General features: G+C 33.1%; 1 protein-coding gene across 10 annotated transcripts; it reads right to left on the bottom strand.

Annotated features, from left to right (window-relative positions):
- Positions 1-1182: 1182 nt before the first annotated feature.
- LOC123747894 (uncharacterized) lies at positions 1183-10489 on the bottom strand. Of its 10 annotated transcripts, none has more exons than XM_069335270.1 (16): positions 10341-10489; positions 9438-9558; positions 9188-9259; positions 8705-8920; positions 7551-7673; positions 7059-7196; positions 6677-6874; positions 6259-6363; positions 5750-5979; positions 4202-4534; positions 3923-4040; positions 3400-3491; positions 2833-3034; positions 2530-2697; positions 2114-2298; positions 1183-1836 (listed from the first exon to the last, which is right to left on the bottom strand). In XM_069335270.1, exons 1-16 carry the CDS (start codon positions 10389-10391, stop codon positions 1621-1623), a joined length of 2568 nt encoding a protein of 855 aa, XP_069191371.1. In that variant the 5' UTR covers positions 10392-10489; the 3' UTR covers positions 1183-1620. The 10 variants fall into 10 exon arrangements, with proteins under 10 accessions (XP_069191371.1, XP_069191373.1, XP_069191376.1 ...); XM_069335272.1 differs by having other exon boundaries at positions 9438-9554; positions 10341-10458; XM_069335275.1 differs by lacking the exon at positions 2530-2697.
- Between the last annotated feature and the right edge of the window lie 1000 nt (positions 10490-11489).

The raw sequence follows: 11489 nt of genomic DNA, 5'->3' as shown, positions 1-11489 counted from the left end.
TCTTCTCCCTTTTTCTGTTCATTGTCTGCTCCTACGCTCCCTTGCTATCCTCTTCTTATTCTTATTACTATCTCTATTCGGTATCTCTATTACTCTATTACTATCTATATCTCTATTACTATTTCTATTCTCCTTCTCATTCGGTGGTTATAATAGGAGCTGCCTCGTATGGGCCAATAGGCCCTCTGCAGTTCTTATTATTACTACTATCCCCTCTACTACACCTTACTTTGTTGCCAAGAGCATATAAGCAGCAGAATAGCAAATATTAACTAGTCTACTTTCAAGTGTGGTCTAGAACACACTTGCGAGATACTGTACCGACTCTCAGTGCGCTCAACTCACACCATTGTTCAGCAAGGTTTCACCTACATACGTCTGTATGCTCGACTAAATATGCCACATATAATCAGGATTCCTCCCTTATGTTGACCAATCCACACACTAGAAAATGAAGGAATGACGACGTTCATTCGTCCTCCAGCTCGGCGAATGGTTGGAAGTCCTGATGATATCCGTAGGCAGTCTTTTCAAAGTCTTCTTACGACCCCTGTCCTTTATGACACTTCAGGACGAATTTTTACTGCTGCTATTTCTATTGAAAGCTTTCTATTCTGCGTATTTCAGCCTCAAATACCCGTTGCCTCCATCTCCCCATTTCTCTCTCTTTCCTTCCCTCTCAAGCAATCATGAAATGTGACACCCAAACCTTGCCCGAAACGCTGTGCACATTAATGAGTTTAGGTATTGTATGCACTAGCTCTATCTATAAATCCAACATTATGTTTGTAACTCATCTATGTATGTACATTTACCTGAATAAACATTTTGACTTGATTTTTTACCATCCCAAACAATAAAGCCCAGTACTTGTCCTTCATACCTACTCAACTTTTAAATCACACATCAATACACAACACTCACTTGAGTGTTTAAGGTATTTTATATTGAGAGTATGCATGCCTTTGTATTATGAAATCATATTGATGTGATGCATCATTGAGAATTGGATTTAATCAGAGGATTCAGTGGTATCCCAGGTGGCATTAATTTTCACAAAGTAGTTGCATGGTGGTCTACAGTGCTAGCTTGAGAGTACCAAGTGAGGGGTTCGAATCCTCCTCTTGGCTACCACTTTTTTTTTTCCAGTGATAGTTTCAGAGGGTTGAGAAAAACACAGCATGAGGAAAATATTTTAATATAATCCAGTTTTATTGTATTAAAAGACAAAAGTATATGCATATAAAATATTAGTTTAGTTTATTTATTATGCACAACATACCCATCCTGTGAGTGGCAGTGGAAATTTTTAGAGGCACATAATGGGCTTATAAATGAACAAAATTCACGTAGTTATAAGAATCTCTGTAACTAAGCAACATAATTTGTGTGGTCAATTCATGTAACCAAGCAACAGGACAAAAGTAAGTAAGTAAAAATTTAAAAATTTAAAAGCCTATCTTGTATCTATTTGTTAAACACAGAAATCACAATAGCGTGATGCCTTAAATCTACGATCTTTTGCCATGTCGTAACACAGTCCATTAAGGCTCGTGTGGGATCCTGTCAGACATAGGTTCGAACCCTCATCATGGCCCTTGTGGATTTGTTCATTTGTATCTATTCATTTTGTAAATACATGTCTTCATCTTCATCACTTTCTAAGAGCTCCAAGAAAGGCTCATAGACCTCATTTGGCTGGTAGGAACTAAATAAATGTTTGGCTTCAGTAAGCTTGTCAGCACATTGCTTTTGACCCTGCTTGAGAATAGCCAATAATCCACGTTTCTCTTCTTCTGACAGAATTGAGTTTTCAATGGTGTACGTGTTAGAATCCTGGAATATAATATTTAAAACATCTTAAGAGTCAAATATATACGGTACCTATTTAGTTGTACATAATGCAAATATATAAAAGTATAGATTAAGTAAAACAAAAGGATACAAATAATAATAAAAGCCATATTCTCCACAGTACCACTCTTGAAAATGGAAGTGTTTCATAGTTTAAATGTGAAAGGTGATGGCAATATTACTCTGACTAATTGAACACATTTAAGTGAGTTGAGTGTTTTGAAGATCTAAATTGCAAAAAGTATTTTGAATTTCTTACCTTGCAGAGACATGAAGGGAAAGAATCACATTGTAATTCTTGAATATACTCGGATAGTTTGTCCCTTTTCTTTTTGTAGTACTGTAACCATGTTATCATTTCTTGAATGGTTAGTGATTCCTCCTCTCTACATCTCTTCTGGAGCTCAAACTTTTCCACTGCACTTCTTTTTTCAGTCAGGGACACTATAATGCAAAATGAAAATACAGTATGTGATTGACAAATTATAATAATGGGAATCATTTGTGAATTAAACATCATTAAAAATTGTATCTATAAAATTTACCTTTAGAAAACAAACTCAATTTAATGGTATTGCAGTCTTTCCATATATAAAAGTAATATTAATACAAATAATATATAAATATTTGAAAATGCTGAGAAAACTAATGAATCATTAGAACTTGTGTAAATACCACTTGTGTTTTGATGAAGCAATAAATTGTGCCATGGAAGGATGCCAGTTAAAACACCTGCTTCAGACAAATCCGGATAGTTCTGATTGTAGATTTTTATGAGATCTCGTAGTTTTTCTTTCTCAACTTCATTTTTGTTTCTCAATACAGCTCTCATTTTAGATGAAACTGTAAAGTTTCAGGTTGTTATCAAATATTTGATTTGCACCAATAGTATTTTACATAGAAAAACTAATTTAACAACTGTGTACTGTATTAATGTTTAGGTTTCAGTGAACAAACAAAAAAGCAATTAATGTCTACCTGCATAAGTGGTAATCTGATTTTTGCGATGCCTTATATTCTCTCCATATGCCTCGATAGTATGCTCAATGTTATTGGCAGAGGATCTGTTATTTAAGGATCTTGCAATGATCAGTAATTCTGATCTCCATTTCTCAATAACAGATTCTGGGACATTAAGCCTGTGAATCTCATTTGAAACTGCTGCAGCTGTCTCTGTGGCCTATTTAAAAATAAATGCCATCATATTTATTGTAAAATTTATGTTCAGAGTTAAACGAAGTCTTTTGAACTATCCTTAGTGCTTTGTCAAGGTCTGAGTATGTGTTTTTCAGATTCAGACCTTGACAAAGCACCAAGGAGTGTGTGAAAGACTTGGTGTAATTCTTTACATAAATTTCCCAAATACACAAGTGGGTTTTTATCCAATTTTACTTTGTCTATGAGAAGAAAATACCATTAGTGTCTTATAATAAGATTAAAGATAAATAAAAACATGTATATACACTTGATTCATTGTATAGAACAATTGCATATTTATATATAATTCTATATTTTCATTGAATAGAACAATTCATATGTTAATACCTTTCTGAATCTGGCAACTAATGCCCGAGGCATTCCATTAATTTTTCTGTGATTCCAAAAGAGTGCCCCCTCTGTCAGTTCTTCTGTACGCTCTGTGGAAATAAATTTAGTTATTCATTGACATCTTAATACTGTGTGTCTCAAAATACTGATTGGAAAGTAAAAGGATGATGATATTGATGCTGTCTTAAGTGGAATGAATTAATTGTTATTTCAGAGGAAACAAAGAACTCAAAAACAGTGGTAGAGTAATAAGATTAAAAATATCAGGATGTGAAAGAAAGCATAAAAACAGGGACAACTTGATTTTTCAAACAAGGATTATACATGTATATGTTGGTTGCATATGAGTATAATGCTACTTTATATGAGCCAAAATGCCTTTCTGCAATTTCCTATATTCTTATATTACTGTATTTTATAACATTATCTGGATATATATAACCATCAAATATTACCATTGTACTGATTTGATTGAAAGGTACAAAATTTAGAACTAGATTAAACAAAAATTAACACATACCAGCTTTAAGCATGTTCTTAGTGTTGTTGTTATATCTTGAAAGGTAGGAAAATACTTGCTCTGCCTCCTCCCCAGATGTCAGGCCACTTCCTTCTTGCCACCGCCCTCCATACAAAACCTTTGACATAATAGCATAACGTTTGTTAAAAACTACCTACTGTATTAACAATTTGCATTTAACATAGATAAATCCTTACATATAAGAGTTTAAAAGAAATTATATTTTCCAACTTACAGTAAAACGAAGTCAAAATATTATTACAGTATTAGATTATTTACCTGACAATACCAAGAATGTCCTTTGGCATGTAGGACTCCTAAAAAAGGCTTTCCTTGCCTAAGTGAGAACTGCTGTTCTCTTGATGAAATCTTTAAGGCCCATGGCCAGTATTTACAGATGATATCCTGGCATATGAAGGACACATTTTGTAAACGGTTCATTTGCAAATAGTGGGCATAACTGTAGAGCTCTCCCTGATACATATTCAATGCAGCAAGAATAATTCCATGTCGACAGGAAGCCATGCTTATGCTAGTTTCATCCAAACTTCTAAATGAAACAGGTTTATTTTTGGCAGCTTTCAATGTCGACACTCCACACATATGGCTACTCTGTTGGACAAAAGTAAAATTATATATATATATATATATATATATATATATATATATATATATTAGTCATATATAAATGTAATTTTTTTTTATGTAATATTTTTCATCATTCAATATGCATTCCATATATTTTATAGATTTTTTTGAACATGATATAGTTAGGAACCGTCCAATTAACATACATTATTGATAATGTCTCAAGCTAATATATAAAGGTACTCTTCAAATATTGTATGGGTAAAAACCTGGTATTAGGTCTTAGGTTTCTATTTGAAAACCTATTTTTAGGCTTTCGAACAGATGTAAAAATATTCTTAATTGAGTTTTAAGGTTCTGAATAGTGGAAACGTGATCTTGAACTTCTTTGTCACAAGCGAAGATACCACCAGAATAATATGAGTTTCTGATCCCTCTGGAATGATATTAAATTAATGAATGTTCATAGTGTGAGACATTTTGATGACAGTTAAACATCATTTCACTTAAAAGTAATTCAACTACCCAAGCTGGCATTCACATCATAATCCCTCCTATTCTAAATGAATGTATATAGTGAAATAAATATTTTTTAATTAGTAAAGCCTTAGTCCAAATAAAAAAATTCAACTGAAGTTGAAAGGCAAGTAATAAAGGTGTAATCAGTTAACAATTAAAAAAAAATCTGATTAAAAGTTGCATGACACTATATAAATATTATACAGTGCTGTGTTTATAGTACTACAAACATATTACTACATCAATATGTACAGCCACAGGTGTTGTATCACATGCAGGGCACCCCTTGTCAAATTCTCCTTTTATTCTCCCAAGTTCATACTGATGGAAACGCCATTCAAAGAAGACTCTTTTTGTTGTTTCAAAATTGATGGGACCATGCTAAGATGTAAAATGTGTGTAAGTAATTATCAAAAAGTGCCAAGCAGTGGCATGTTAAGCAACAGACTATAAATACCTGCAGGAAATGAAAATATACTTACATGAGCATTACATAAAAAGAGAAATTGTTAAAGATTGGTAATCCATTTCCATTTCTTATGATATTAGACATATATAAAATATATATATAGAATATTCATGCTATTTATTAATTTAATAATATTTAACCCTATTTCTTAAATAATGACACTGCATTTGCTTAGTAACAAACTTAGTTTTTAAGTTTATACACCAATTTAATACTTGCACTATTAAAACAGTAATGGTATGAAAACTTACACGCCCTCGAGAAGCACCAAATAATTCCAGTGCACTAACTAATGCCTGAAGAGAAGTTCCAGGGCTGCTTCTCTTGAGAAAATGCCAGGAATCCAATAGATTTATGCTGTAGAAAGTGCTACTATTTCTTCCAGTTGAATAAAAACCAGACTGGTGCATGGCTTTCCCAAGTTCTTCATCTACATATCCGCACTTGCACCTAAATATTGGGGTATACAGATCATACCTTCCTGCCCCCCACACAAAAATAAAAAAAATTGAAGTAAAACAATTTTATTTGGCAAGGGATTCAAGTGTGGCTATCAATATATGTGTAAACCAACCCATAAACAAGTCTCTGTATGGTTATAAATACGTATGTGATATAAATACGTCTTCATAAGTGAAGATACAGTGGTAAAGAGAGTGAAGTATAAATGGTTATATTGATGAAGACTGTAGCCTGGGTCACCTGAGCAATGCCAGCTACCAATACTAGTATCAAATAAATGTTTCTTAAAGTAACCTACCACTTAAAGTTACAAAGATGCACAAATTATTGGAGCTTAAAGTTGTGAACTTGCTCTCACTGCAGTTTGGGCAGGAATTAGGTGGATGTGCTGGTACAACAGGCTCTGGTAACAATTAAATTTACAAGATCAGCTATGCAGCAAAATAAATACATGTTTCAATCATTACATTTTAAATTACTAATAATTTTTTTAGCATTAACTGGAGTTACATGAAAGATTTATATTTAATAACAAATAAAAATTCATTTATTTAACTAAAAATCTGTAATTAATGAGGTAATCAATAATTAATGAGGAAAATGACCAATACAAAAACTACTAAAAAAATTACATGAACTAAATAAAATTTTTAAACACTTCTTGGTTCAGGATAGAAATGAGAGTATAAGAAACAGACTACAGGTACATTACTTACTCCAGTGAATGACATTCCCATCTGAACACACAGTTTGTGTTGGGTCTAAAGGCTCGAAGAACCCATTTTTCCAGCAGAATCGCTGGTGGAAAGGCATTACAAAATGCTGCTGCTGATCACATTTATGACACAAAAAATGAAAGCAGTCTTCACATTTTATGCTTGCCTCACAACTTCTACATTGTACACAACATTTGCCTGGTTTTCCAAAAAATAATGTAATTATGTACTTTGAATGGTAATATTGGATTTAGAAATATTGTATACTGTACCAAGTTTAAAAATGACAAACATCTAAGTGTATTCAGAGATTGACATTAATCATGCATTTCATAATTGCATTGAAATTTACCCATAATTACACACTAAAGATGTTATTTACCTTTATCTGGAACACCCAACTTTGACAATGTCCAGCTAAACAACATTGACCTACGTTCTCCCCATTTAATCTCACTATTTTTTCTTCTTTTTTGCCAATCAGAAATGCTTGCTTGAGATTCATAAATTTCCTCCAGTTCTGCAGCAAGTAAGTACTTTGAAATATGGGATTCTACATTAGTCAGGAAAATCTTCAAGAGCAAATAGATGTAATAAATAAAAGTGTATTTTATACATATTATATAAGCATCTAGAACAACTGACAGCTTTCAGTAATGTGTTAGTTAGACTATGATATATATATATATATATATATATATATATATATATATATATATATATATAATATATATATATATATATATATATATATATATATATATATATATATATATATATATATATATATATATATATATATATATATATATATATATAGTAGATACTAGGTACTAAGATTATATTACATTACATAGTTCAAATAGGGACGTACCAGAATTCAATGATTTTGGTGTTTGTTCTGCAGCTGGTAAATATGTTTGAGTATATGTTGGTACACTAGTTGAGAAGTCAGAACTTTGAATGTGTGGAGGTGAAAGAGAAGCAGGCAGAAGGGCTGTTTGGCGGAAAATCAACCTTTAAGTATGGTAATTCCACAACACTTTATCTATTTTTAATTTGTAAACTATCTACATTTTTTTGCTGTCTATGACCATCGCTGCCCCTATCTCCACCGAACACCGGTGTATTTGCGGCTATGCAAGGGCAGACCAATATGGCAGCCATATGGCCTAATCTGTCATAAGACTTTAGCAGTCTCCGTGGTGTAGTGGTAAGACACTCGCCTGGCGTTCCGCGAGCGCTATGTCATGGGTTCGTATCCTGGCCGGGGAGGATTTACTGGGCGCAATTCCTTAACTGTAGCCTCTGTTTAACGCAACAGTAAAATGTGTACTTGGATGAAAAAACGATTCTTCGCGGCAGGGGATCGTATTCCAGGGACCCTTAGGATTAAGGACATGCCCGAAACGCTACGCGTACTAGTGGCTGTACAAGAATGTAGCAACTCTTGTATATATCTCAAAAAAAAAAAAAAAAAAAAAAAAAAAAAAAAAAAAAAGACACAGGGAAAGATTGCCAGATATGAAGCAGTCAATGGCATTATCAAAAAAAGTTTGGCTAGTTTGGTTCAGATGTAATACAAACAAAGAGCAACGGTTTCAAGTTCAACAAACCAAAATGTAGGGCTGACAACAGGAAATTATTTTTGACCCAGAGGGTTATTAACACATGGAACTGCCTACCCACCAGAGCTGTAACTGCCAAAACTGTGCTGAATTTCTAAATATACCCAAAAAAAGATCATAAAGGCAAATGGGGGGAATTTCGACAAGCCGCGGGCTTCCTGTACTCTTCTAGGCTACTAGAGTTTGTGGCATTCAGGTAAATATCTGTTTTCAAAGGAGAAGTTGACTATAACCTTGGATTATCTATAAACAAATTTTGAATAATAAAACACCAAAAACCTAAATAATTTTAAGTCTGAGGCAAAATGAAATCTACACTAGCAATTAAACCTATCATTATACTATGATATAGGAACACACAAACATGGGTCATGGAATAAATAACTAAATAAAAAATTACCTTCTGATAAGTTTGAACGTTGTGTTTGATTGATTTCAATAATCCTGCAGTAATTTTCTCCTTTTCCTTTCTTGTTTGAAGGCTTCAGATAATTTAGGTCCTCAATATTTAAACTTCGCTTCATATATTCACATTTTTTCTGGAGAGCCGAGTTTATTTTAAAATATTCACGATGAAGGTTCTCTTTAGCTAAAATTGCTAGTGTCTGGAGACCTTCTGTTAAAAAAATATACATTCTCAATAGGATACATTATAACTGTAGCAAGAGAAGCTACATTAAATGTTTTGATGTAATTGTCTAAACCAATAATCAAAGTGATAGAAATTATAATGGGATGATGGATTTCAAGCCAATTATGCTGAGCATAGAAAAAAAATTCTGTTGTTATTGTTAAAACAAAGACTTACTGTATTACACAAGGTTGTAAACTTTGATATTAATGTATTATAAAGGCCATAATCAAATGATTTTATAAACAATACCATCATTATTGTCCGGATTTATTCTTGGTACATCTGGTAAGTAAAGATAGTTTTCAGGAGCCAAGAACGAATCTGCCAAAAAAAATATTGGACGTTGTACATTCCAATTTGTTACAATAGCCTAGTACTGCATACTAATACAAATTAAAAAACAAATTGGAAATAATAGCTAGGCTAACCTAACACAATGACATAACATAACACATCTTTATTTGTAATTTTGTCAAAAGCTGATTAAATGTTTTTTTACCTGCTAGTATGCTGGCTGGGGTCGATCTTCCAGGCATATTTATTCTACTGACTTGTGGTCTTAATGCTGCCGCAGTAAAAGGATTTGTGACAGACATTGTACTGCTTTCTGTATCATCTACCTATTACAAATACAAATACAATTATTTATTCAGGTAAAGTACATACATACAAGGTAAGATACAAAAGTAGATGGATTTATAGATAGAGCTAGTACATACAATGCCTAAAGCCACTATTACGCAAAGTGTTTCGGGCAGGAAAAACACTAAGACTAAAACTTAATACTAAAAGAGATTAAAGTATAAATTGTGTTGAGAAAAAATAAGAAAAAAATGAAAAAAAAGGGAGGGGGGGGGTGAAACATGGCAGAAAAAAAGTAAAATACAATTTGGTCAACAAACAGCATTGTTTTAAATAGAAGAGATGGGTTGACATTTTGGGGGTGAGGTAGGTTACATTGAGTTAATTAGCTAGTACTTAGTTTTTAACTTAAACTGGTTGGGAGAGGTACAGTCTTTAACATAATTGGGAAGGCCACATTCGAGATCCCTTGATTTGTAAAGCATTTCTAGTTTAACTAAGTCGTACTCTTGGAATATCAAATAGGTATTTGTTTCTGGTGTGGTGCTCATGGGATCTGTTACAACCTTTTAGGAAGCTTATTATAAAAAACATAATTGATAAAAGCAACATGCTGCATACTAAAAACGTATTAGAATGTGTATACCAATATGCAGTAAAATGTATTCTTCCTACACATAACAAGCAAAACTTTAATACTGCAACAAGTTTTTGAAAATTATTTAACTAAACAGCAATGAAACATTTGCATTCTTTTCAATTAGTAAAATATTACATATGAAGGAATTATTTACATAAATGCCGAGAAAACTTTACATACCATGCCCAAATCTAGGATCTTCTTCTTCTTGATAGTAGGTGCAGTTTGCATGAAGGATTTGTTCTCCCCATGACTGCAAAATCTAGGATCACGTGTGTTATTGTTTTTGAACGAATGATCACATGTTTACATTCATTGCGATGAAACTAACAACTTTTAAATATATACAGCTTTTTATATCAACTGTTTTACTTAAATTATTTTCTGTTATAGGTTCTAAATATAACTAATATTTGTTTCTTTCTTATGCCATTTGTAATTAATGTCATAAAGCTTTATCATCTGAATGCACCAAACTGTGCCTTTTCATATTTCCAAACTGAAGTCGAACACCCGAAAATGAATATTTCCATGAAAACTGAATCACGTCCTACTATTTGGAGAATTGTTAGTTCTTTTTCATACTAATATGTCTAGTTTGTGTCATATAAGTATTCATCCCGATGGTTGGTAAATATTGGATGGTTGGAAACAGAAGGATAAAAGTCAAACATCTGTTAACTTTTCTTTTAAAGTACTGTATAGCTGGAAAATATCAGGCAAACCTTCGAAAATCTGCCGATTTCCTTTCCTCTTCAAGGCTACTATTGTTAGTGTCTGTCACGGAAAACCTATGTAAAATCGGAAAATTTGTTCACACAGGACCCTGCACTAGGATTGATGTTGGGAGACGCTCTGCTTCGTGGCTGATGGATTAATATTTGACTGTTGGTCAGGACTTGAGTATTGTTAATTACAGTTACACTCTGTTGGAGCACTAGACGGTCAATGGTCGTCGTTCTTCTTTATGATAGGTTCAGTTTATTGTTTAGTCACGGGAGACATCTCCCGTCAGGCAGGGTGCGATCGCACCTCCACAGATCTCCAGTATCATCTACTGATACTGGTAATGGTTCAGAGAGGGCATCCACTTACGGGCTATTCATGGCTGTGCCACCTTTTGGGTGGCTTAATCTTCATCAATCACCAATCAATCAATCTATTGTTTAGTGGCCAGTATTATTCAGTTTATTGGCCAGTGCGTTGGCATCAGTTCTCATTGACGAACGAGCAAAAATTAGAAGGATTTAAATCGTAATATAAATAGTTATCTCATTCCTTCTTTCCTTTGAATGTCAGTGACTGTCCTTCTGCTATGCTTAATTGCCT

This window comes from Procambarus clarkii, chromosome 32 (genome assembly GCF_040958095.1).
Source record: "Procambarus clarkii isolate CNS0578487 chromosome 32, FALCON_Pclarkii_2.0, whole genome shotgun sequence".
NCBI classification, from domain to species: Eukaryota; Metazoa; Arthropoda; class Malacostraca; order Decapoda; family Cambaridae; genus Procambarus; species Procambarus clarkii.
This window is presented reverse-complemented; position numbering and strand designations above follow the sequence as displayed.

Excerpts from the sequence above, each read along its gene's own strand:
- LOC123747894 (XM_069335270.1), bottom strand. The coding sequence starts at position 10,391 with ATGCAAACTGCACCTACTATCAAGAAGAAGAAGATCCTAGATTTGGGC. Across the intron at positions 5,980-6,258 it reads CATCTTTGTAACTTTAAGTG|GAAGGTATGATCTGTATACC; the intron begins GTAGGTTACTTT and ends TGTGGGGGGCAG. Across the intron at positions 3,035-3,399 it reads TAGTTGCCAGATTCAGAAAG|GCCACAGAGACAGCTGCAGC; the intron begins GTATTAACATAT and ends ATTTTTAAATAG.